The sequence below is a fragment of the Thamnophis elegans genome, chromosome 1 (assembly GCF_009769535.1).
Source record: "Thamnophis elegans isolate rThaEle1 chromosome 1, rThaEle1.pri, whole genome shotgun sequence".
Classification (NCBI taxonomy): Eukaryota; Metazoa; Chordata; class Lepidosauria; order Squamata; family Colubridae; genus Thamnophis; species Thamnophis elegans.
The window spans coordinates 80,542,667-80,570,311 of NC_045541.1; the positions used below are offsets into that span (position 1 = coordinate 80,542,667).

The window sequence follows — 27,645 nt, forward strand, 5'->3', positions numbered from 1 at the left end:
CTTTCCTCTATGGTTCCATTTCAATGCAAAACCAGCCCTGCGGTTCGATTTCACACAAAGCCGCATCGGGGAGACTGCATCCCACGGCAGGGACTGGTTTCTCTCCTTTTACTGCCCCCCCCCTCAAGCTTCAGGCCCCCCCGGCCCCCTCCCATTGAGACAGTGGCGGCCGGAGCCATGGCCTCTAGGAGGCAGTGTGATTTCCCCCCCCCCCCCCGTTTTGCCTTTCCACAGCCAGTGGGAGGAGCTACTTGGCTAGGGTCCAGGGACAAGAGGGAGGGTGTCTGCAATCCCAAGCAAGGGAGGGGAAATAACGGAAAAGAGAAGGGGTGGCTTGGTTGTCTGTGTGCCTGAAGGGAGACGGGGGAAAAAAACATCTCTCCGACCTCGCAGCTACAAGACGCGCAGCTCCTCCTTTCCAAAAGAAGAGACTAAATCCTCGCCGCAGCGATGGGAGTGGAAGGCTGTACCAAGTGCATCAAATACCTGCTGTTTGTCTTCAATTTTGTCTTCTGGGTGAGTGGCGTCTTCCTGGGCCTTCGCTTGCTCCGTCCCGGGTTGGAGCGGATTGAAGGTGGTGGTGGGGGGGGGAGATGTCACCGTGATTAACGTCGTGGTTGCTTTTCTCCTCGCTCCACCAAAACAAAGAAGCGAGTTCCGAGAGGAAGGTGCAGGCTGGCATCTCCTGCTACCTTGATGCACGAAGAAGCCCGGGCCGGGCGAGCCTTTTTCCTCCCCGATTTCCCCCACCCCACCCCCCGGCGTGAGGTTGAAGGGATGGCTGCCTCATCCAGGCAGCCAGGCACGTTTCTCCTGCAAAAGCGCTCTGCTGCATCGCCCGAAAAGGGACGTCGCGTGGAGGGAGACAGCAGAGCTCAGGACCTGGGTTTGCCCCAAAGCAATCTGAGTACGGGGTGGAAAAGTAGGAAGAGCCGAGCAGGCACAGATTCGCAAAAAAAAAAAAAATCCCTCCAAAACCGGTTTTCTTTCTTACGTCTCCCCCTTAACCTGTTTTTTAAAAAAAATACAAAGTAGAGACGCCTCCTTTGGTTTTGATGCCCTGTGGATCTTTCGTGCAACCGTGTACTTGTAGCATCTTTAAACTTCAACTTAGCCAACTTTCATGTTATTCTTTGTGATAACTCCCCAACCGACGGCAGATTTGTAATAAGAGACTCTTGTGAGAGCTTTGTTGCGTGGAGCAGATTTGGATCTCCCAAGAGACTTATTGTCCCTTGCAGTTTGTGCCAACTCCTCTCTATAAATCTAGTGGAAAGCATGAGTTAGTTTCCTGTTTGTTAAACCGCTTTTTTTTTTTTACAGGGAGCTTGTATTCCGTAGATTTTTGGGAGGTTGTTTTGGAACACTAGCTAAGTGGCTATGTCTAAGGGGGTTTCGTTTATTTATTTTTTGAAGTAACACGTCGGAGGGGGGAAAATCTAGCATTCATTTTGCTTCTTTCTATTTAATGAATTATGGAAATTATTGTATATGTATCGGCCTGAGAATTGAAGTGATTGGGAAGAAGAACGTTCGTGTCTATAAGAAGAAATTGAATATTCATGTGAATGTTGGTTTAAAATGGATGACTTACAGCATTTTTTTAGACTGCCTTTCATGATCTCATCTTTCCCTCCTTGGTTGTTGCACCAACCACACCCCGAATCTCATAAGGTCTTGAGTTTCTCCAAGTTCCCATGGTTTTAAGTAGAAAAGAAATTCAGGCTTTCACAGATTATTTAAAATTCATATGGGGAAGAAATTAAGTTTTCACCTTCAGATATTGAGGCTTGCTCTTGGCTAAAAATAAAAAAAAATTGTGGGAATGTAGTGTGAGAATGTTTGTAAATCTAATTACTTTCCAACGCTAGCAATGTTGAGTACTTGTTGAGGAAGAGGGCTAAGATATCTTGTATATGTTAAATGCTTCTCTGAAACTGTCCGAATTAAGCCATTTCAATGAGAAGCTGTATAGAAATGTTTTACATGCCATCATCTCAGATAAGGAAGGGTTTAGAAGTAAACAGCAAGATATGTCTGTTTCTGGAATGTTCTCTATAAATACTGATTAACTTCTGAATATATATATACACACACACATACATACATACAATGCTAAAACGTATTGATAGAAATTCTTATAGACATTTGGAAACTCATAAACAATCTTAAATAAAACAAATTCCTGTGTTTTCTTTTATCCCATTCGTGCTAGAGTTACCCTGTTTCCAAACTGCGTCAATTTGTGATGTTCCTTAAATCTGTGCCCTGTACTTTTCATTAAACTCTGGAGAGAGAAAGGGATTAAGAAGAGGTAGTAGATTACAACTGAGTTCATATATTACATTAGTGCCAGTGTGATTAACACTTTTTGAATAAGTAAACTGTAAGTTTATGTGTTGTGGTTTGTTTCATCCTTGTACACCAACCAGAGTCACTGTTGTGAGATATGTAGCATTATAGAATAATTTTGTAGTTTAGAAACCAACAGTGGCTGGTTTCACACACAGCCCTGTTTCCCAAATCAAACATCCAGTGTTTTAACTTGCTACAGGATATAAACACCTGAACACGGTAGATCAGATTTTCCCAATCAGTATTTATAACTAATGGGATTCATAGAATTCCCAGGGTTCTGGGAATTCTGGAAAAGAGCTGGACAATTTGTAAGACATCTGGTTTGGAGTCTCTGGGAATTCTTTATAAGCAACTTCTAAGCAGCTTGGTCAATCAAGATTATTTCTCAAAATTTTATCTATTGTGTGTTTTTGTGTGTATAGATATTGTGTGAACATATTCATACATGCACATTCACCTAGAGTGGCAATGGGTGCTCCATTGGAAGACCTGAAAGCCAAGTAGGGAGAATTTGGAGAATATATGTGTGGTCTTTAAGAGTCGTCAACAACCTGATCACAGAATACATATATATCATTCATTTAATATGCTTGAAAAAATTGAAGTGATCTTGGAATTTCCTTTTTAAATAATTTTTTTATGATTAGTTACATAAATACTGGCTAGAGTACATTCATGTACTCTTGATATGGTTAATCTGTTCCTAGAATCTTAAATTTGAAGACAAAAGCAGAGTGTGGAGAAAGGCACTCAGATTAGCCTTCATGCATGCACCAGCTGCAGTTCATTAATTATCCTTTTGCTTTGCTCATGGAGGCTAACTGTGACAATGTTTTAAAGCTCTGTTTCTCAGACTGTCAACATTCAATTTGAATTTGGGATTCTGAGAATTATAAGGGTCCTGATTTAAAAGGATTCTGATCAGGTACCAGGAAAGAGTTGAGGGACAGAAGAAAGGGATAGCTGCAAATGAAATGATAGTTGTTATTATTATAATTGATATTGAACAGATGGAGAGAGAATTATGAATAAATATGCATAAGGGATTTGTAGTATGTTGAAAACCAGAGAATGAGTCCCCGAATGTGTTCCAAAACAATTGTATTGACTAAAGCAAAATGGATAAAATTGGTGTAATCTCAAGTCGTTCCATTCTTCCTTCCAAAATAGGGGAGGGGAGAAAAAATAACATCTGTATCTCTCTCCACTTTCTCCTTATCTAGAATTCTTTCTTATCTTTAGGTAGTGTTTGACAGTATGTTGACGTAGTATTTATAGTGGTAAAATCTGAAAAGGCTGAAACTTTAAAAGAAGGTTATATAAGATTTATTGTGCAAACTAATCCAGATTTTTCTTCTGCTGTGTCACCAGACATTTGTTTTCAACTTCTTGTAATGAAGGTTAAAATTAAACTTTCCTCACTGTTTTGTCCATTCAGTTCCACATTTCCTTGTGATCGATTGCTTAATAATAAGAGAATTTTCTACAGTATAACTGCCCTTATTATTGCCATTTCTCTCGGCCTCCATTAGTCCACTTCCAAATACTTTAAAAAGATAAATATGAAAACCTTGTATTAAGAGAAGATCTAATTAAGATATATTTATGGGGATTTCGTGCATTGGGTGCAAGAAGGCATAATCTTTCCTGCCTCATTTATAAAAAATGATTTAGTTTCTTCAAATTTCTTAGGAAAAAATGATAATGTCATTAAAGACTTCTCAAATTTAGTTTCTTGGCCACAATTCGGAAATTGTTCCTCTTTGCCTTTTTCTGGATTGTATTTTGTTCTTCTCAGACAAGAGTGGAGTTTCCTGAGGGTCCCAACAGCAGAATCATATAGAGTCAAATGGAAGTGAGGAGCTTTTGGTGAAACTTAGAGCATTTCATGCTAAATGTTTCCTCAGAATAAGAAAAATAAAGCTCATGTTCAACAATAGAAGCAAGGACATTGGGCTGATATGAGATCATTTCTTATAGCATTTTTATGAGTTGTACAAACTTTAAGGTCATTCCACGAGAAACAAAACATACTGTAGCCTGTCATAAAATACCGTATTTTCACGCATATACCCCGCCCATGCAAATAACCCGCCCACGCAAATAACCCGCAGGTTTTCAAGATTTATGCAAAAAAGTTTTTATACACCCCGCCTTCTTATATAACCCGCAGCGGCGGTCTGGCCGGCTAGCGAGGAACGACGACCATCTGCTGGAGGCGAAGCGAAGGGAGCCTGCTCTGACCCGAGCTGCGTCCCTCCCCCTCCTCTAGCTCTGCCATTGCTGCAAACTGCACAGCGGCCCCCGTTTTCTCGCCGCTCCCGCCCGCCCAAGGAGGAGGAGGAGAAGCGGCGCGAAGGGAGCGTTGCTTCGAGATGATCTCAAGCGGAACCCGAGGCGCGCCGGCCGTGTGCAGCCCTTTTACACGGCCGGTGCAGTTCCAGGAAAAACAACACTGCGCCGTGGAGAAGAAACCATTTTGCGCCGCCCCCGCCCCCCCCCCCCCCACCGATGAGAAAAAGGACCCCGGTGATGAGCGGAATGAGCTCGCCCACACAAGGGAGGAGGAGGGGAAGTTCCATTCATGAAGACGGGTTTCTAAGCACGCACAACAGTTGGACAACGTTTTATATTGATGTGAAAATATTCGTGTAAAATATTTTCCGTATACCCTGCCCACTTTTATACCCCGCGGGGGGGGCATGCGGGGTAGGTAAAAACGTACATTGCCTGCGGGTTATATGCGTGAAAATACGGTAGTTGTGGATGGGAAGAAAAATCTCCCTTGTGAAACTTGTGGGGTGGTGGTCCTTAAAATTTCAAGCTTAAAATTAGCTTGAAATGTAAAGAAGCAGCACATGGGAAAGGCAATGTAGTGAGATAATTTTTGCATTTCTCTAAAGTAAACAATTATGGAAAATGATCCTATTAATATTAGCACACATATCTTCTTATATTTCCATAAAGTTTGCATAAATGCAGAGCCTCTGTGATTGGTATTGGGAACAATGAGTTAGCAAATTCTTATAAACAACCACTTGCTAAAACATGCTTATAAATTGAAGAGAAGCAGGAAGAAATAAATTATATTTCCAGCTGCAAATGGCTTTGCCAATAACATTTCAATGACGCCCGTTCCTTGGTGTTTTTATGCCAGTTGAGATTTAAATCTAGATGAACATTTACTTCTATTCTTCCTATAATAGGACTTTCATAGTAAACAGCAGTCCCCAGGATCTATCCTAGGTGTGCAGTTCACTAAATTCACAGTTGGAAGAATCACAAAATCTAAGAATTTGTATCCTTACCAGTAATTGAAAAGTGATTATACTGGGGACAAAGAGGGCATAGAAATTAACCTTTGTTGCAAATCATGTTAATTATGATTAAGAACTTAATCATGATTCTTGTTTGAACATGTCCCCAGATATGGCAGGGCTGTCAAACTCCCCGTCCATGGGCCAGATGTGTCACGTGCTGGCCACACCCATGCCCGGTTTAGCAAAGGGGAAAAAAATTCCCGATATATCACATGACGCCACTGTGACGATGTGAGTTGGACAGCCCTGCTCTATGGTGTCCAGGCAAACAAAAGTATAAAAGAATCAGAAGAGCCCCTTAAGAGTGTCCTCAAACCCAATCATCATAAGGCAAATTTGTTCTCTCATATTCCTTTCTTAGTGTTAATTGACTTATCTGTGTATGGGCACTGAAGGCAACAAGATTTATGAAGCTGAACAACAAATTGGCTGCTTTGTGAAGTCTATGAGAAATCTTGTTTGGAGGTTATAGAAAAACAGTATGAATGTTGATTGTACAATCATGCAACAAGTTGCCCTATTTTTCATTTTAATCTTGTATTAAGCTTTAGTATAAATAACCAAGTGAGATGAAGGATGCAGCATTGTTTAAATGCATATGGTTCTTTTAGCTGTAGAAATCAAGAATTAGAACTTGAGCACTTTTTGGGCAAAGTAAGTCAGCTGTCTCATGGCAGCTCCTGGTGATCTGAAAACAATGATAAGATGTTACAGAGCATTTGGATGTCCCACCTGTATTCTTGCAGTTAATCTATTATTTTCAGGTGAGTTGAAAACTTTTCCCATCAGCAAAGTTGAAATAAACTTCAGCTACAGGTATGGTCAACACCTGAGTATGAAATTAACAGAAGTTGCTTTTATTCCTTTTGTTTATCACACTCGTCTAGCTGTCTGTCTCACTCTTTTACTTAGCTCTGGAGGACAGCACAATGTTTTGATGATGTCATACAATACTGCTCCTGCTTTTCCTCTATTTCTGGATTGCGTTTACAGCTGTTTGCTGTTAAGTCCAAACTGGATAAACTGTTTAGTGCCAGTCTCAAGACAGCTGAAGAGAGTTTGTAAAACTATGGCTTGTAAATCAATTTGTTTAGCAGCTTATGGGTTTACATAAGGATAAAGGAGACAATTGAAGAAGATAAGGGAGAGAAGCATGTATATAGGCTCATGATACATTCCTAATTCTCAAACCATGGTTGAAGCAGCATCTGAATTGAGGTTTCATCTCCTACTGTTATGCCACTTCATTCTTTGTTTTTGAGAACTCTGGAACTGTCTCTTAAATCTCATGAACATTGGAGGTAGTATAGAAGGAAAAGTGTTGGTTGTTCCATTTGAGATTTTATCATGTCATTCACAAGGTACTTCATAATATAGTATTTATAATAAATAATTTAAGGCAGGCTCTATTATGCTTGTTTCCATAGAAGTTGAATTGATGCAACTGCATTTGTCCTTTAATCTCAAATGCTACACGTTTACCACTATACGTGTACTTTTAGACAGTGTTTGAAGAAATGTAGGCAGAATTCCTGCAGTTCCAGTTCCCTCCAGTTCTTTTTTTAAAATAACTGGGCTATATCTGATGATCAAGCTACAGGAAGCATCCCCCATTGTGCAATCCTTTTCTGGTAAACATAAAGTTGCATTTCTAAAGTATATCTGGCAAACAGTGGTCAAAGTATTTATTGAAGAATCAGAGAGAGGTGACCTTTCTTGATGGTTTGCTCTAAGTACTCAGCTGCTGTTTAGTAAATATTTACTCAGCTGTGGCTTCCTATTTAGTGTAAATCTGTTTCCCTATTACCATTGTTAACTTGGAGTGAATACCTAATGCTGTTAATAACTTAAAACTGTTACAGCCATTTCCTCTCTAAACTAAGTAATGGATCTTAATCTTGTTGGATTGCTTTATATTTTATTAGTCTCCTTTGAATATTGGAATATAAACTTGGATGTTGCTCCTAATGTGGCTACATTGTCTTTCTCTATTTCCTCCTCCCTACTTTCAGGATAAAAATCCTCTCCCAACAGCTTGTAAATAAACAATTAAAGCTTGTAGAAACAATTAAAATGAAAACTACAATAGATAGAATTTTAAAAGAAATGTTCAAGGGTTAGTGATCCAGCAGATTTCCCATTCATGGAAAGGGACCTACAAGATTTGTTTGCTGAATTCTTGTTACATTCCAAGCAGATAATAGAAGAGGGAAGGTTGACTGAAAGAACCTCCAGTCACTTTCCAGTGACTGGAGGTTCTTTAAACACTATTAACTCTATACTTAATTATTTGTGAGCATCAAGTTGTGCACATTCTAACACCCAAAGTTTTCTTAATAAGCTATACAAGGCATGGTTTTTACCAATATATTGAGGAATGGATGCTGTACAATGTAAGGAACTAAGTATTTTTTTTTTTCATTTTAGATGTATAATTTATCTAAGCCCAAGTTTCTTAGATATGGTTTTAAGGGGATATGAAGATGTTCTTATGTTTGAGTTCTTATGTATGAGCTAATTTGACTTTTGTTCACAAAGAATTCTGAACAACAAAGAGCATCCTATATCATTTGTGTACATCATCTGACTCTTTGGGTGGAGCCCTTTGAGTTTTTAAAACCCTTTTAATGGTTTTAAGTATCATGTCAGGATCCAGGCCATATAAATGTATAGAGGGGGGATTCTATCCAGACAGCAGGTATTGTGACAGAAAATCCCACTTCCAGGTTCCCATAATGTGACATTATTTGGACTAGCACTGATGATGTTACCTTGTTTGGATAATTGAAACGTCTGCAAGAAAACAAGCTCATGGAACACCAAGGCCTTATTATTATTTTGGACTTACCTGGACCATGTGCGCTCTCTCCAATCACATAGTCTTCTTTACATCTTCTTTTACGAATTCTGGGATTGAGAAAAATCATATAGTAACTACTTAAAAACAGACAATTCTTCAGATAGCCAGGTTCTATCATATGAAGAGCTTTATAGGTGGCAACCAGCATCTTCAGAGCCGTGGTGGCGCAATGTTTAGAATGCAGTATTGCAGGCTAACTCTGCCCACTGCCAGGAGTTTGATCTTGACTGGCTCAAGTTTGACTCAGCCTTCCATCTTTCCGAGGCCAGTAAAATGAGAACCCAGATTGGTGGGGGCAATATGCTGACTCTGTAAACCACTTAGAGGGAGCTGTAAAGCACTCTGAAGCAGTATATAAGTTTAAGTGCTATTGCTATTTACATTCACCCAGAAACCACTGTTCTGAAGCAACAGTGTAACTTGGCCATCTCACTGCAATTTCTGAGTGGTCTTCAAAGGCAGCGTCAGTAGACCACATTACAGACATAAGGTAACTAGGGCATGAGTATCTGAAGGATTTCCTAATCCACAAACAGGCACAACCTGTGCAACAGATGGATCTGTACAAAGGCTGTCTTGGCCACTTTTATCATCTGCTTTTTAAGCAGGAGCTATGAATTTAGGAAAATTCCTAGGTTGCATCCCAGTTCTGAATAGGATGTCATACTCCATCATGGACAAAAAAAGAGAGAAAAATCTCTGGTCTTGGGTGACCCAAATATCATCTTTGTTGTGTAAAAATGAGCTTGACTCTCACTTCTCCTAGGCGCTGCTTGGAGCGGCTGCTGGCAAGCTCTGGGGGCAGGTAGGCAGGTAGGGATCCCTCCGAGTTTGCTGTCGGTGGTCTAAATTTAGAATGGAGGCTCTACTGAGCTCTCCAAACTGTCGGCAACTCCCCAGTGCACTCCGTAGGTTGCAGTGGCCATTTTGGACAGAAAAAAAGTGGCACGCTTTATTCTCAAGCCATTTGCTTTGCCGCAACCTGGTTTCAACAGCAGATCGCTGCTGGGGAGGGCTTCTTAATTTGGGATCTCGCTCAGGGTCTCCAGGCACATCTCTCCTTCCCCAGGAAGACTATTGAGAGCGTCTGCAAGGAGTATGGCTCTCTCGGGCCATTCCTTGCTTTATCACTGCACAGTTCTGCAGCACCTTGGGACTTCCATTTTTGGCACCAAAATATTGCTGACTGTTACTGATCCCAACAAGGCCCTGTTTTTCTCAGAACTTGGACTGAATTAAAGGGGCATACTTCCAGAACTATTGCATTACTGGGATTATCACATCTAAAGCTCTGACTGAGAAAGAAGTGTGCCATGACCAGCAGGAACGTGTCTGAAGCCAGGGATCAAGCTGAACCTCCTGCTAACAAACGTAGCAGGTCCAACCCTGCTGCCAAGGGGGACAGTGCAGGCTGCCCTGCAAAAGGGAAACAGCCCCAAGCCAAAAAAGTCTCAAAAGCTGCAGAAAGGTTGGTTGAAAGGAGACAGAAGGCCCTGGAGAGACAGTTTCAAAATGCAGTTAGTGCCCAGGCACAAACTCTGCAAGCCAGACAACCACCTCCACCACCAGTTTCTTCAGACATTCCCTTGGTGGAGACTCCACGGGAGGGCTCTCCATCTCTGGCATATGAAGGGGACTTTGGATTTTCTCCCAACCCTTCCCCCAGGTCTGTGATTGACTCCAGAGCCTGTAGGGTGTTCCTCACACAGGAGCGAAGGGACAACATCACATCCCTCGTACACCAGATCAGGAAATCTCCCTCTGCCAGGGGGCCATTCCTCACCCGGACCCTCGATAGCTTCAATTGGCCATGTGGCACTTGAGGGAGAGCTTCTGAGGCAGGACAACTTCTCTAACAAGGTCATCCACACTATCCAGGCGTCCAGGAGACCTTCTACTGTGCAGATCTATGATGCGACATGGATCAGTTTCTCTTCCTGGTGTCACTCCCATCATATCATTGCCACGGCTGCGACAATTCCGTAAATCCTGGATTTTCTACAGGAGGGCTTGGACAAGGGCCTTGCCCCCAACACACTTCGGGGCAGACAACAGCCCTGGCCACCATCTTGTCCAGAGACGATTCTCAACCGCTCAGCAGACACCCAAGGGTTCACAGATTCCTGAAGGGGGCCACCAACTTACGCCCTCCGACGGTGCATCATTACCTAACTTGGGACTTGTCAATTGTCTTGCAGACCCTAACATCACCGCCATTCGAACCTATTCACTCGGCTAGTCTACGACATTTGTCACTCAAAACTGCCTTCCTCATAGGCATTACCTCGGTGCACAGAATCTCAGAGCTGGCTGCGCTCTCTGTTAGGGAGGACCTTTGTATCATTCATTTGGACAGGGTCATTCTGAGATTAGACCCAGCCTTTTTACCAAAAATTAACCATTTATTCCACAAAACGCAGGAGGTGATCCTCCCCGACTTTTGCCCGCACCCTAGCCATCCCAGGGAGAGGGTCTGGCACAAGCTGGATATGTGCCGCCTTGTGCAGGTGTACAAAAAGAGGACGGCCTCCTTTCACAAGTCAGAATCGTTCTTTATTTCATTCCAACCTACTTCAATGGGCAGGAAAGTGTCATCTTCCACCATAGGTCGCTGGCTATGTGCATGCATAAAGTTGGCCTACAAACAACAAGCCAGGCCTGTTCCTCCTCGTATAACAGTGCACTCCATGAGGAGCGCTGCAATGACGGCCGCCTGGGCCACTCAAGCACCCATTGAGGAGATATGTTGGGCAGCCACTTGGTCCTCGCCATCTCAGTTCATTCGAAATTACAGCCTGGACACCTTTGCCTTGGCTGAGGCTTCGTTTGGAAGGAGGGTCTTACAGCGGGTCCTTACAACCCCTGTTACCCAGGACATTCCTTCTTCCCACCCTGGGACCACATAGCTTGGGTATGTCCCATGCTTGGACACTCCAAGCAGCGCCTAGGAGAATGACCGTTGGCTTACCTGACTGATCGTTCTCTAGGCACTGCAGGAGTGTCCAACCCCGCCCTGGGGTTTTCTTGTATGGGTGCAGGACTTAGCACCTATAAGACACAGATTTTTCCATACAGCAACCTTTGGATCGTATACCTTTGTTTTTAAAACTGAGCCTCTGTGAGGAACAGGAGGCATGGCTACAGAAAGATTTGAACTCAGTCCTTGGGCAGCAAGCTGAAGTTAACCCATGCTTGGACACTCCTGCAGTGCCTAGAGAACGACCATTCAGGTAAGCCAATGGTCACTCCCATCAAGTCCTTGGGTATTGAACAAGACAAACTGCATCATTTGATTGATATGAGGTCAAGAAGTTTAGCTGGTGACACTTGATCCAAAACCAATGGATGTCCTTACCTAGTGGGCTCATGTAAATGCTAAACAAAAGAGGCAAGAGTGTCAATCTCTGGGGCACCCCACCTCCCTAAATTAGAGTTTCAGATTTAATTTCTCCCCCTAATAACATAGACTCAGCCTTCTCAGCAGGATTTGCCTAATCAGAGTTCAGTTCCAAAGGAATCCAAGCAACTTTATCTATTAGATAACTAAAATATTCCTCATACATCTCTGTCTCTAATTCAAACTGGGGCAGGTCAAGAACATGCATTTAACACTGCAAACTGGGTTATATAATTACAAGTAGTAACTGTTCGTGCATTTCCGTTGTAAACTTCTAAACTTCACACACACACATTTCTGTTTCTTGTGGTCGCAGTAAACATGATATAGACCTAAAATAAGATATTTGAGTCACGCATGTTGCCATTTTTATTTCATGGAGATTACCGTATATACTCGAGTATAGGCCGACCCGAATATAAGCCGAGGCACCTAATTTTACCACAAAAAACTGGAAAAGTTATTGACTCGAGTATAAGCCTAGGGTGGGAAATGCAGCAGCTACCGGTAAATTTCAAAAATAAAAATAGATACCAATAATGTTTTTGAATATTTATTTCAAAGAAAAACAGTAAACTAGCGGTGTATTCAATGAAATACTTCACTCACCTCATGATGCTGATGTCCCGCTGTGATGATGATGTCCCGTGCAGCTGCGGGAGCGATGTCCCGCCTCCTATGACACACGGCACAGTGATTCCTATCATTGGATCACTGTACCAGAGGAGGTGGGACATCGCTATGTGGCTGCTTGCCATAACAAGGAGGAGGTGGGACATCGTTGCAGAGCGGCAGGAGGGGGAGGAAGGGGAATCGTAAGACAGCCCTGCATTACATTAGAACGTGAGGAGGGGGGATGGTGCGGTGCGCGCTGCGCGGCAAACTGACACAGAGGGAGGGGAAACTCACAGGGGCACTGGGCCATTCACGAGTGTCACCCAGCGGCATGGCCCCGCCCCTTTTTCTCCTCCATTTCGGGCAAATTTTTCACTGACTCGAGTATAAGCCGAGGCGGCTTTTTTCAGCCCAAAAAGTGGGCTGAAAAACTAGGCTTATACTCGAGTATATACAGTATATACATTCTAATTAGCTGTTGGCTATTTCCTGAGCAAGGGCTGTGATTAGAATCCTCATTCGTGATTTTTATAGTTGTCAATTTTAAAACAGAAGATCTATTACTATGTTGTTTTAATTGCTTATCTTCAGTATAGTTACATGGATTGTACGTTACTACATTTTTCAAGTTCTAATCTACTTTATTTAGCTGGCTTTTATAGCTTTGTTTCGCATACAAGGATTTTGGAAGATTTGGATGTTATCTTTTGTAGTACAAAATTCTTGGCCATTGGGTAAAAAGCTGCTGTGGAAGTTAAAATCACCAGTGTGGGATTGAGGGAGTATTGGATAGAGACTCAAGTGCTGCGAAGATGGATTCTTGATCATAGCCTCTTAACTGCCTCTAACTCTCCCAGGGGAGGGGGTGGGGTTAGATCCTTTCAGAAATTTAGTGGGCACTAAGAATTCTAGTACTTTTTGAAAAATATTGTTTATTGATGATTTTCAACAAAATTTAAAACAGTTCAAAATTTGAATTAAAGAAAAGTAATAAAGTGAAAAAGAAATATAGAAAAGATGAATTCTGAAGAAGTGAGTTGAGATCTCCTTGATAGTGGTTATAGATACATTTATATTTGCGCTCTTGAGAATTCTAGCATTTTGATGTTGAGGTAGGACCCATGAATGCCTACCCCTGCCATTGAAAAGCATCACACTATCTTTATTTAAATATTTAAAGCTACAAAAATAAAAGCACATGTTCTCACTGATGGAAAAAACTACTTTAATCACGGCACAAATGCAGTGTTTCCAAGAATGATTGCAATGGTGAAACAAACTTTAAACTTGTCCTGGTTGTCTTCATTCATTGGACTGTTCTGTGAAACTAATTTCATCATGTGAGAAAACAAAATCAGGAGGTCACAATTTATGAGGATTCCAAATTTGAGGTTCTAATTTGTGGCTCCAAAATAAGGCTGGAATGTGAAAGATAGGAACTAACCAAGATTAGAAAACATGTTAAAGACAAGGAATACTGTTTGCATGAAGGGAGGAGGGGAATAATAAAAGCATGGTACTCTTTCTTAATAAGCTAGAATGCATATAAAATATAAAAATAATCACCCATGATGTTTATTTTTATATTAAAAAATTGGCTTTAGTGAGTGTTTAAACAAGTGATGACTTAATGCATTGTATAGTCAAATTGTGTTATCTTGTACTCTCTTAAAGCTCTCTGCATATGCATTTTAGGATGTCCAGTTAGATATATAGGAGTTTTAGGGTGGATTTTTTCTTCTTCATTTCTCTCTGGAACTACTGGCTTTGTTTGGCTATTGCAAATCTGTTTTTTTTAAAAAAACCATCACAGCCAAATACATCTCAAAACTACAATTTGAAATCTAGTTTGATTATATTTGGTTATGCTGACAATGTACTGGCAGCACATATTATGATAGTGTTTGAGGGATACGTATTTATGTTTGCTAATTTCCAAACATAACATTCTTTTCTGACAATTGTAGATTTTTTTTCTTTTAAGAATAACTTGGATTTGCTTATCTTAGATGCTTTATCCAAGAATAATACAGGTCTTCTCTTCAGACAATTTGAGTGAACACAGCTTGCAACACGGCTTGTTTTCAAGGTTCATTTCAAGTTCAGTTTATAGTAATTCATAACAACCGGAGTGAGAGATTATACTCCATAATATATTTTGTCACTGAATATTTCATATATGGCTGTAAAACATAAAATGACTTTAGTGACTGTAGCTCAGCAGTGAATCATTTTGACTTACAGAAAATCTCTGTCCAAGACCTTCTTTAAGAACTTTTTTGTCTATCAGTCACAATGTAGGGCTAGATGAATAAAATAGCCTGATCTTAAAACAGCTCAATCAAATAAAATATTAATATTTGGTGAATCAGGTTTGACTCATAGGGACAATGTGGACCTATCAGAGTTGTTTTGTGAGAGATGGACGGCTCTATAAATGATTAATAAATGTTTTTCAACAGCAATACAGACATGGTATTTACCAATGTCTACTCCCAGAATACTCTTTCAATTTACTAATCTAATTTATAGCCCTGAGATATATATGGTGTCTGTCATCAAAGTGATACTATGTCTGGTCTTGTTTAACTCTTTGAGATTAGCCAAAGTTAGCTGGGTGTGGCAACTTGATGGGATTATATACATGTCTTGAAGTAGATCTTGATCCTTGGTGACTTCATAGACCGAAATTAATTTTTGCGAAGTAAGACAAAAGTGGTACAAACTTCAGTACATATGCTCTAAAATAGGAATCTGCCAGATGAAGCAGTTGTGTTTTCAAGTCACCTGCAGTTTGATTACAAACAAGTAACCAAATCATAATTTTAAATAAACAATATTAGTTTATATTTTATTTATATGCCTTAATAAGCAAAAGTAACAACATGTCTTTCTGGATTTCTGGTGAATGAATTGCCTTCTTCCAAGGGACAAGCTTGCCTCTGTGTATTTGATAGAATTTTTCCTGTATAAATCTCTCACAGATGTCCCAGGGAAATGTTGGAAACAGCCAGGTCAGTTTGCAGTTTTGGCCATGAGCCTAACTGCTTTAATGTGGAAGGTCAAATTATTTCAATAGAATGATTTCTACGTAATGTGTGTTTATCACTATGGCTTCTCCTGGTTTTCTTTGCTGCTGTAATGATTTCTGGTTTGTATTAAGGGATTTTTTTTTTTAGTCCAGGGAGTCACCCATTTGAAAGGATTAAAATTCACATCTATTTTTGGATCGTATTGCATGCTGTTCTTTGCCAGTGTTGGCGGTGGCCAACTGGTCTGTTCGTAGATAAATATTCCATTCTCCTCAGAGGCATCAATAATGGGAGCTGTTACTTCTCTCCTACCCTCCATGCACGTTCTTTACTCTATAAATAACAATATCCACATATTCCTAATGTACTCAGCATAGTTTCTTACATTCGTATTATGATAACTTATTTATTTGAAAACCCCATAAGGTTTAATGATATTTATGTTCATGATGCTACTATTTCATGCATATCATTATTGTGATTAATCTACAATTAGACTCACAGTCGTTGAATAATTGATGGGAGGTGGTGATTCCATATATAATAGCTCCTTAAAAGAGTTTTATTTAATGGGAGTAAAGAATCCAGATCACTGAAGCTAATTACCCTATTGCCTGATCAAGGTTTCAATTGGAATACCATGCCTGCAGTCGGACCTAAGCATAGTACACAAAATTGTCTGCTACAATGTCCTACCTGTAAACGACTACTTCAGGTTCAACCACAATAATACAAGGGGAAATAATCGATACGAACTCAAAGTAAACCACTCCAAACTCGATTGCAGAAAATACAACTTCAGCATAAGAGTGGTCAACGCCTGGAATGCTCTACCCAACTCCGTTGTTACATCCTCAAACCCTCACAGCTTCAACCTTAAACTGTCTACCGTGGACCTCTCCCCATTCCTAAGAGGTACTTAAAGGGGGCATGCATAAGCGTCCTAGCTTGCCTTCCCTCCCTGTCTTACTGTCCTCATTTATCTGTATCTATTTCCTTTGTTCATATTTATGTTCATAATTATACCTGTTACCTTGAACATGTTTGACAAACAAATAAATAAAAATAAAATAAATAAAAATGTTCAGTTCTCTATAACAAAATTCAAAAATAATTTCCACGAATTGGAGCAAATTCATTGATAATGAAGGATTTGAAAACCAAGCCCTATGAGGAATAAGAAAAATCTCTGAGTATGTTAACTTATAGACGAGATGAATGAAGGGTGACATGAAGATTTGTCACACTGAAGAAAAAGTGGACTTACTGCCTTAGAGGGCAGCACCAAAACTGTGGGTTGACTCTACCAGAAAGAAGTATCTGACTAAAAGGAACTTCCTTAGCTGAGCCTGGGGAAATTCCTTTCTCCTCCCCCAAAGGTACTTAAATAATGAGCTGCAATGTCTTCTCTTGCTAAATTGAAATGAGGAGGAGGAATCTGGAGGTACCAAGCAGAGCTTTATAATGCTGTATTTGTTTTTAGCAACACTGATATCTCTTCTGGTAGATGAGGTCAGCCTTTGTGAGACCCTTGTTCTGTGTCCAGAATGTGGAATGATGTAGAGACGGGCCCAAGGAATAATGCCAAAGGCTGAGACCATGGTGCCTAACCATCTAGACCATGTGGCTAAAGGCACCCTGTCTCCCTTGATTACCTGGATGACTAGTCATCTTAGCGAGCACTGTCTTTCGGGTGACAGGAATACCTTACCTGCCACTGAGTCTATCAGAGCCCCTAGGTGAATGAGCCTAGTGGAAGAGTAGAGTTGGCTTTTAACCGGATTCCCCGAGAACCCGTGCTCCCTCAGGAATGGCAAGGTGATATCTAGATCCCCTAATGCCCCCTTCAAAGGAGGATGACTGTATGAGCAGGTCATCTAGGTGGCCTAGAATCCTAACTGGAATCTGCCTCCAGCTCGCTGCTAAGGCAGCCATTACCTTGGTAAATTCTTGTGGGGAGGAATACCGGCCGAAGGGCAAGGCCTGGTTGTGGAAGTGCTGCCCCAGGTAGCAGAACCTAAGAAACCTCCTGTGATCCCTAATGATAGGAATGTGTAAATAGGCCTCTGAGGGGGTCTATAAAAGTGAGGAAGTCTCCCTGTCTGATTCCCTCCAAGATGGAGTGGAGGGAATGCATTTTGAACCTCTTGTAACGATTGAAGCGGTCCTGCCGCTTCAGATCCAGAATTGCCCTCCAACCCCCTGATGCCTTGGGGATTACAAAAGGGATGGTGTAATGCCATTGGCCCTGCTGTCTAGAGGCACTGGCTGGATGGCTCCATGTCCAGCAGGAGTTGTATAGCCTCCTGCATCAGTAATCTCCATGCCGGGTTATTTGAAACCGGGCAGCTCCGGAAAACCCCGGGGATTTAGACAGGAATGCCAGAGCCAGGCTGTGCCTCATGGTGTTCTGAACCTATTTATCTGATGAGGCACGGTTGCAGCAGTCGGCAAAGAATGCCAACCGCCCCCCTATGGGGGGGGTGACTCGGTTCTGGCCTTAGTTTTTGCGGGAGGGGCATCCCCCCTGCCACATCCTCCGCCCCCTCGGAAGGGCCGCTTCTGCTGCCTGCCCTTCTACTGCCTATCTTGGCATCTCTGCCTGCTGGAAGAGCCTCCTGGTAATGCCTGGACCTGTGTACCCCGCCTCTGAACCCCTGAAGGGATCCTGATCTCAGAAGGAGGACCCGAAGTCTTGTCCCCGGGAACAGGGCCGTCTGGAGTAAGGCACCATCCTGAACTGCCCCTCTTAGAGGCTGTGGGGAGCCCCTTTCTCTAGTCCTTATTCTCGACCAGATAGGGGTCCAGAGCGGGTCCAAAAAGGACATCTCCTGTGAAAGGAGTGGATGCCAGGCGCCACCTGTGGTGAACCTCCGCCTGCCACTGTCTCAGCCACAGCAGCCTGCCAGATGCAACGATGGAGCAATTGCCCTGGAGGCAAACCTGGCTGCAGACAATGAGGCATCTGCCACAGAATGGATGACCGCCCCCAGCTTATTGATGTCCTGGTGCGCACTGACCTCGGTAATGGGGATCCGTTGTTGCAGCTCCTGCAGCCAGAGCAGAGGAGACCTGTTGAACAATGAGGCGGTGGTGGCGGCCTTCACCACCCAGGCGGCTGCCTGATGCCTCTTCGGAGGGTGAGGTCTGCCTTCCTGTCTTCCAACGTCAGAGCCTGCTCAGGTTCCCCTGGCAAAATCGGGGGTGTATGCAGTGCCAATGCTGGGGAGCCCCGGTGGGTGGGATAGCACCACCTCCATGTCTTGGTCCACCTTGAAGAAGGCCTTGTCTGTGGATGTGAGCATGGGCCCCGACATGGGAGTGGCCCCTTGGCACTTGACCGATTCAAGGAAGGCCCTGGGAGTTGTCACTGTGTCGGTCTCAATGGCCTGCTCCTCAAACCTGGTTTCCGCAGAAAACCCCTGCTGCTGAGGTGATGCCTCTGCTGCTCTGTTCCCAAGCCTGGCGGCTGCTTAACCCTTAAAAAGGAGTGATTTATATAACAAAGCCTGTAACAACCCGGCGAAGGTCAGCTTAGGCGGGGGCAAGCCTATGTCATCGGATAGTTCATCCTCCCTGACTTCCCCCTCCTCACAATCCAGCTCACTCTCCTCCCGTGATAAGGCTGAGGAGGTAAAGCAGTCCTCCCCCTGGGTTTCCAGCCCTTCTGGTATCCTAGGTGAGGATGCCACTGAGGCAGCATTTTTGGCTGCTGCAGCAATGTCAGGCGTTGCTGGAATGCCTGCATCATTATGTCTGAAAATTGGGGGCCCCTGGGGAGCTTGCTGGCTGGGTGCCCCTGCCTGCCTTGGGGGGGGCAGAGGCTGATCTCAGGGAGGCAGCATGGGGGAGGGGGATTGCAACCTCTGAGGGAGACCCCAAGGACTAGGGGTGTCAAAGGGGATTCTTGCCTGCAAATGGTTGTCTCCCCTGCAGTCCCACCTGCTGTAGGGCCTCCAGGAGCCTTTCTTTTCTTTCCCTGGCGTGGGATGGATTTGAGGCCAATTGCCCTCTTGCAAATCTGTTCCAGTCTTTAATGCCTCCTCCTTTCCTATTTAGATGGCTTGGGAGGCTTGTGACCCCCCCCCCCGCTTCCAGCTCTGCCCTGGGGAGAGGTGCTTCTTTTTGTCTCTGCCTTTCCTCCTCTCCCCCTGCTTCCAGCTCTGCCCTGGGGAGAGGTGCTTCTTTTTGTCTCTGCCTTTCCTCCCCCCCTTCTCTGGGCTGCCTGAGGGGTGGTCACTAACCTGGTGGGATTGCCGGCTGTTGTTGCCAGTACCTGTGTCCTGCCAGTCTCCTGTTGCCTCTGGGCGCCGCCATCTTGGAACATGTGGTCCCTTATGGCTTCAAGATGGCGCCTTTGCCAGGAGATGAAGGCGCCCCTTTTGAATCTTCTGGCTGGGCGGCTTGTACTCCGAAGAGCTGCGCGCGTCTCCGCTGCCGTTTTCTTCACTTCCCATGCTGCTGGAGTCCTTGCTCCGCTCATGAGCCCCCTCCAATGAGGTGGGTCACGAACCAATGGGGTGGGCACTCCACGTTTGCAGGGGGGCTCCGCGCCGTCCTCGCCTGTCCCTTCTCTCGATCCGCGGCTCTTGGGGAAGTCTCCGGCGCCACTGGCGTCCTTGCAGCCAGGCGTGCCTGCCAGAGGCTTCTGCCCTCCGTCTCCTGCTCGCCCGGCAAATTCCTTTCTGAGTGTTGCTTGTCTCACTCAGAAGCCTGGGCGGCGGGCCGCCCCCTGGAGGGCTTTTGGCTGATCCTTACAGTCCAGGGAGTTGCCAACTCTCCTGGGATGCTGTAGGAGGGAGACACTGGAATTTTCCTTCCTTCTCTTTCTTGAATATCTTCGACCTGTTGGAGATCCAGGATGGTCAACCGTTCATTTGAGTGAACTGAGTCTAAAACTGGGTGGAGCCTGGTGGGCCAGAGGCTTATACCAAGAGCTGTGATGACTCAGTCCAATCAACGAGAGGATAAAGTTAACCCATCCTGGATACTCCTCCCCCCTCACTATGGAGAACAGCATTATTTTGTGTTCGAAAAATCTTGCCTTTATTTGTGTTTCTGCAGGCCAGATTATACTTGTGTACTGAAACACTTTACTGTGGGAAACCATTAATTAGAATATGAATTTTGTTAGCATCTTAGTATAGTAGTTATAAATTGCTAAGCTTAACGTTTCCTTCTACAACCCAGTGTCCTCCAGAATTGCTGATCTAAAAGATACAGAATCCTCAACCCAGCATGTTGAGGAACATAAGGACGGCAAATAACATAATTATTATGGATCAATTAACTTGTGTGATCCAGTGTTACTTTCCATTAGACAAATATAAAGCATTGAATGTAATAGCTTATATTCTAGTATCAAGAATATAATATTTCATATTTTTAATTATAATGTAATTTTAGTTATTGGATTTGTGTGCTATTATTATCATGTCCAAAGTCAGTCCAATGTAAATTGAAATTATAGGGGTGACATACACCAGGCACTGTTGCCAGATTTTGCTTGTTACTGCAATAACTAATATTTTTGTGTTATTGCAAGGAAAGCTTTTGTTTTTATTTTACTGCTATGGTAACACAGACCTTGTGCTGTAGAATCATTCTACATATATACATTGTTCAAATCTTTCTGATGAGTAATGTGGCTATGGTGCTGCTTAGAAAAATCAGATTATTTATCTCTTGTTCCATTCCTATGATTATCTGCAGTTTAGGACAATTAAAACAAAAAAGCAGTTGCTGAAAAACAGATACTTGTTATTAGCGTAAAATATATAAAAAAACATCTCCGTGTGATAAATATAAGAGGCGCCCTTGAATCATCAAGCGGACATAGTTAAGATTTGTTGTAAGGTATTCTAGACCCACAACACGCTGTTGAGCCTTTTGAAATCAATGACAATGACATTCTATCAATTATTTTTCTACTCTGGACTTTTGTTTTAATTTTTTGGTGCCTTCCAGTCAGTACAGTATTGCAGAGATTTTGGAAGTGGTTTACCGTTGCCTCCTTCCTAGGGCTGAAAAAGAATGCTGTAGTGTCTACTGGGTTTGTGCCTAAAACGGAACTGTAATTCAGAGTCTCTTGGTTTTTAGCCTGGAGCCTTAATCACTATGCCAAACTGGCTCTACTTGAATTAATCTTCAACATATTGTATTTTTTGGAGTATAAGATGGACATTTTTCCCTCAAAAAAAGAGGCTGAAATCTGGGTGCGTCTTATACACTGAACACAACATTTTTGCCTCCCAAAACCCCACCCCCTTCACCAGCTAGTGTGTTAGCTAGTGGGAAGCAGGAAGCATCCCTTTTATTGTTATATTTTTTTCTAAAATTACACATGCATTTTTGTGTGTATTCTTGTTAGTCATTTAAATTGCATTGGTAAGATGGTCAGCCATATAAATTGATATAAACAAACAAACCAGATACACTTTTAACCTTGTACATAAATCCTGATATTTCTTTCTGAATAGTTGAATCAATTTAACTCTCAAATATGTGGATTGTTAAATCACCTATTTAGATGGGAAGAAAAGGTAGGGTGTGGTAGCCATACTATTTCCAAGTGGTTTCCTCAGTTCAAATGAGTCATGGTGCTGTTTAAAGATAGTTGTTTAAAGATTGTTGCGGATAGAGTTTGTCTATTCCTCCTTTCCACTCTCCTTCAACTACAGTTTCTAAATACAAAGGCAAGTGGCTACAAATAAGGATCCTGTCAGGGTTCCAAGCAACACCCCCAATAAAAGAAGACTCAGAGACTAAGCATTCCTCAAAGATCCATTTTATTAGAAATGTCATATTGGAATCTGAAAGCTTTCAGTTTTTCCCCACCCAAAAGAAAGTCCAAGTCCCTGTCCCATCACCCACAGGTTCATCACATGGTCCAATCAATGCACTGTCCTAACTAGCAAATACTCCCCAGTCACACCCCTCCAGGTGCAGGGCAGCATGGCCTTGACTCTGGGAGAAAGGAATGTTATTTTGATTATCTCCCCAGCTTCATGTAATCCCCCCTCCCAGTTTCCCACAGCACTAAATGTGGCAGGCCTGAAGATCTAAGGCCCAAGATGGCTTCCAGGCCTGACAGATCCTAGATAAGAGACTCTTTAACAGTACTGACAGAAGTAAACTTTTTTGTGATACTAAATGATTTGGATCTATTGCAGAGAGATAAGGATGTCACCATTCAAAACCAAAAGTTAGTTTCCAGCTTTGTTTTCAATAGCCTCCTAAACCTCCTTTTCATAGTTCTTCAGATGGGAAGTACCTTGTCACAATTTAGTCCAAGTATATTTTAGCTGGGCTACTTTGTGTAATATTTCCCAGTCAAATTTCTTCTCAGCTCCTGTCCAATTACTCCATGAGAAGGTAAAGCGCAGGGTGGGGGGGGGGGTGAGTAGAAGCAAATTTGAGAATGCCAGTATTTCTTCCTTGAAACAGTATCTCTGTGGCTGGAGGAAAAGGAAGAAAGGAAAGGATTCCAGAGGCTGTGTCTGTGATCTTGTGTATACAGGAATTTGTATGCATTCAGGAATGCTTTCCTTCCAAGGTCAAAGCCTTTTTTACAGCCCCCCTGAGGCTATGCCATCTGAACACTGCGAATTTGGTTTCCTTCCTCCATTTTCCTGTCTGACTTCCCTGCAGGATTTCATCACAGAATTGGCCAAACCTTTACGTCATTTCTTGATTCTGTATCCCAAGACCATTTTCAAGGGATTATTATCTCTGATAAATGTCTAGTGAGTTTTCAAAAAGGAAATCCCATAGCCTCCCTAGAGTAGGGCTAAAGAGATGATAAATTATGGTCTATAAATATATATCTAAGTATTGATCTGTAATAAAATTGACCAGGATGTCAAGCTTCCATTGCTTTAGCCACAGCAGCAGTAAAATGGCACTTCCCCAGATTAATTCAGTATTGCTTCTTGCTCCATTTTAGTGATATACAGTGTTTTTGAGTCACCAAGGGAACATCAGTTATAGAGCTGCTGTGTTACAGGAATGCAACAACAAATAAATCAGTCGAAACACAGAAAGCTTGAGGTTAGCAGGAAGAATATTTGTGTGAAATGACTAGTTTAAATTATTATAAACTTTACACCTGACTTTGTTTGGCAAATGAGTTCTAGTTAAAAAAGATTCCACAGACTTGTAGTTTCCCCCCCTCTCTGAGGACCTGATTGTAGTACATATAAGATGTTTGATTATATACAGTACTTTCCCAATTTGAAAGTAACTTTTGTCATCACTGGTGAATGACATCTTTTGAAATATTTGAAGAGAGACCACATTATCTAAGCCTTTTTAAAACGGTTTGCTCTTGTAAAATCTTTTCTTTTGGTGGGGCCCTTAAACTCTTGAAATTGATTGAAATAATATAGTTTCACCTCTGAAGTTAATTGTGCAGCCAGTGGTTACAGCTTACAGTATATCTTTAAAAAAAATTACAGGGATTTCTTGATAGGAGATGACCCAGGAAAGGATTCCCCACAACAAAGAGATCAAAGGGAGGAATAATCTGCATGGTGATACTGTCAGTTAGGGGATGCAGTTGCTAAGATGCTGAGCTTGTCGATCAGAAAGGTCGGCAGTTTGGCGGTTCGAATCCTTAGCGCCATGTAATGGAGTGAGCTCCCATTACTTGTCCCAGTTTCTGCAAACCTAGCATTTCAAAAGCATGTAAAAGTGCAAGTAGAAAAATAGGAACCACCTTTGGTGGGAAGGTTCCATGTGCCTTTGGCATTTAGTCATGCTGGCCACATGATGAACGAAGACGTCTTTGGACACCGCTGGCTCTTCAACTTTGAAACGGAGATGGACACTGCCCCCTAGAGTCGGGAACGATTAGCATATATGTGCGAGGGGAACCTTTACCTTAACTTACTGTCAATCAGAAGTAAGAGATGTAGAAAGTACTAGAAAACCCAAGACTCAGAGATATTTTCTTACCTAAACAGATAAACAGAATGACCACAGGCAAGCAAACATGCAGTGGGAGTGAGGACAATTTTCAACTTCCTCCTGGTTTCCCTATTAACTTTGCTTGTGGGAGGCTGGCAGGGAGCATTGGAAATTGTGACCACGTGACTGTGGCTGTTACAACTGATGTGAAGATCCTTAAAATATCAATTGCATGGGAGTAATGGAATTTTGTACACATTCTTTAACGAATTTGAGGTTCCTTGAGTCAGAAAAAATTGTTCTGTGATGAACCATTTGGGCTAATTGAAGGTTACAAACTGACAAGATGCTTTTAGTAATACATAGATTTTTCAGTGCTGGGAATCAACTAGCTTCCAGATTCTTGCACACCAAACAAGTTCTGAAGTTTTGGAAAAGAAACAGAGATCATTCTGAGCAGGAAAAAAGAGCCTTTAAGAGAAGAGATACAGTTGTTTCTTCAAGAGGACAAAGAGAATAACTGTAGTAGTTGGCAATTCTTCTATAAAGAACCCAAAAAAATACATACAAACCCAGTGTCTTGTGAAATGCGCTATCTCCTAGAACAGTGGTCTCCAACCTTGGCAACTTTAAGACCTGTGGACTTCAACTCCTAGATGGCTGAGGAACTTTGGGAGTTGAAGTTCACAAGTCTTAAAGTTGCCAAGGTTGGAGACCACTGTCCTAGAAGATGGGATCTTCTATTCAACCCTCTGCTCAAGCAGGAAACCCTCTAACATTTCAAACAAATGGTTGTCCAACCTCTTCCTAAAAATCTCCAGTGATGAACTTCTGTAGACAAGTTGTTCCAGTTGAAGATGTATGTACTTTCTTAACAATGGAAGATGTACTTTTTTACAAAACAAGAAAGAAAAACAGGTGAGATCCCCAAGCAAAATCTAGGGATGGGTTAAATTCAGCTTGTCTTCTGGTAAATCAGTGGTTTGTAACTGCAGTTTATCGCAGTTGTGTGGTGAATAGGCAAGTACAACAGCAACAATGATTTCTCAGAATTCAGATTTGTCCACTAGCCCATTAAAATGTTTCCTCTTACAGGAAATAAAATTATGTCAAACTCTTTAATATGGGGGTGGGGAACTGTGCATTAATAAACATAAGTAGAATTATTAGCATACACTGCTTGCTATAATGTGCTCATATAAAAAGAAATGAAGATTGATAACAGATGATATAAAAATCCATGGGAATGAATTTGGTGGCCCTATTGCAAGCATCTGGAACAAAATAAGGCGATTAAAAGGAAACAATACTATTGACTGTGTTCACTTCCAGCCAAGCACATTACTATTACTTGCCGTACTGAAAGATTTGCAAAGATGGCAGATTAATTATCCTGACATCCTGACAAATTCTACCAAGCACGTCTTCTCCAGGAAATTCCTGACTTGCCTGGATGATGTTTCTCCTAAAGAATCTTAGATGAGGATTCAAGGGGATCAGCTGTTTTTGATTTTATCCTAACCAAGAGGTTTAGGAGAAAAAATAGAAACTATTCTAATGGAGAGGAAGTGCAATAGAACATAGTAAAAGAAACAAATGTAACTTAAAAAAAAACCCTAATAAAAAAAAGGAGGATATATATTGGAAATAGAGGCCAAATAGTGAAGATTACATACACAGCTGGCCTGGAATTGTCATGGAATTCAATTTATTATTGTAATAGCCTTCAATTTTAACAAACAGATTTTAATAAACAGACAATAGTAAGTTCAATTCCATGGCAGTGGAAACTAATAGAAATATAAAAGATAGAGAGAGATTGGAAATTATTCAATAAGGAGGAAATAAAATAGAATAAGTAGAGGAAATAAAGGTAACTGAAAAAAAATCTTAAAATTGATACACATTGGAAATGGAGTGGCAGTCTAGGGAGAGGCCTTTCTGAGACTTTTACTCAACTTACTTTTTTGGCCTGAGCTTATTCCCCTTATATCTGACCTTTGTCTTGGTAGTGGTTCTTCCTTCTGTCCTTCCAGGCCATTCCTTCTGTCCTCTACAAGAGTGTAAATGTTCCATGAGCAATTGAGAAGAGTAGATTGAAGGACTATAATTAAAGCTACAGCTTGATAGAGACATAAACAGGATTGCCTACATATATTGAAGAATATTAAACCTCCAGTGATAGAATAAATGTGTCCTAGGATACTAAAGGGATTTGATAATTTGGTTGCATCTTTATGTATTGAGAAATTTGGGGGAATGAAGATGCCTGGAGGACAGCAAATGTTCCTATCTTTAAAGTATGAGAAAGGAAATTTGAGAAAAAAGAAAAATATTCAGTTGATGACTGAATGTTGGAAATAAATTGTCTTTTTCTGTAAATAGTAGAGAGACAGTTTGGTGCAATGGTCAAGACACCAGATTAGAAATGATGAGATGGTGAGTTCTAGTCCTGTCTTAGACACAAAGCCAATTTTGAGACCTTGGTAGTCACTGTCATCACTATGGCAAATGACAAATCAATTATGAAAACGATGCTTACAAAACTGCAGGGATTCAAACAACCTCCACTAATCAATACTAACTTGTAGGCACCTCCCCTTCCAAACATATGTAGAATATAATTGGGCAATACATTTTGGTTGTATCTAAATCCTGAGAATAGTATGTGTGCCTATTTTTGAAGGAAAGGTTTGATGTAACAAATCTAAAAAATAAATATATAGTGTGGACAATTGTTTCCTGTTGAAGCTTTTTGTGCTTTATCAGTCCAGAAGACATTAAAGGATTTCCCTTTTGTGTTTCAATATTAATTAAGTAAATTTCAAAAGAATAGAAAGGCCTTTATACTGTACATAGTAAGGAAAACAATTTACCAGTCTGATTCCAAATCAAAGGGCAGCTGGAGGAAATACATGTTGTCTTTACGACCTCATATATACTTCCTTCTCTCAGCATGGTTTAACAGTCATACGGAACACTTAATAAAAGTTATATTTTTATTAAGTAAAAGATCAGGAAGGCCCTTCATAATCCTAGTAGGAGTGGAACTTCAGTCTTAATTATAACAAGCAGATTGATATGAATTATATTCCCAGCAGCTGTTTGAATTTACTGTTTATATACTCTATTACAAATAACTTGAGGACCATTTTT

The 27,645-nt window shown here is 41.8% G+C and overlaps 1 protein-coding gene across 1 annotated transcript in view; it reads left to right on the top strand.

Moving 5' to 3' along the window:
• Positions 1–296: 296 nt before the first annotated feature.
• CD81 (CD81 molecule) overlaps positions 297–27,645 on the top strand; it is an 82,612-nt gene continuing 55,263 nt past the window's right edge. Inside the window, exon 1 of the mRNA XM_032221979.1 lies at positions 297–516. Within this exon, the coding sequence (XP_032077870.1) occupies positions 451–516 (66 nt within the window). The 5' untranslated portion in view covers positions 297–450. The remainder of the gene's footprint in view (positions 517–27,645) is intronic.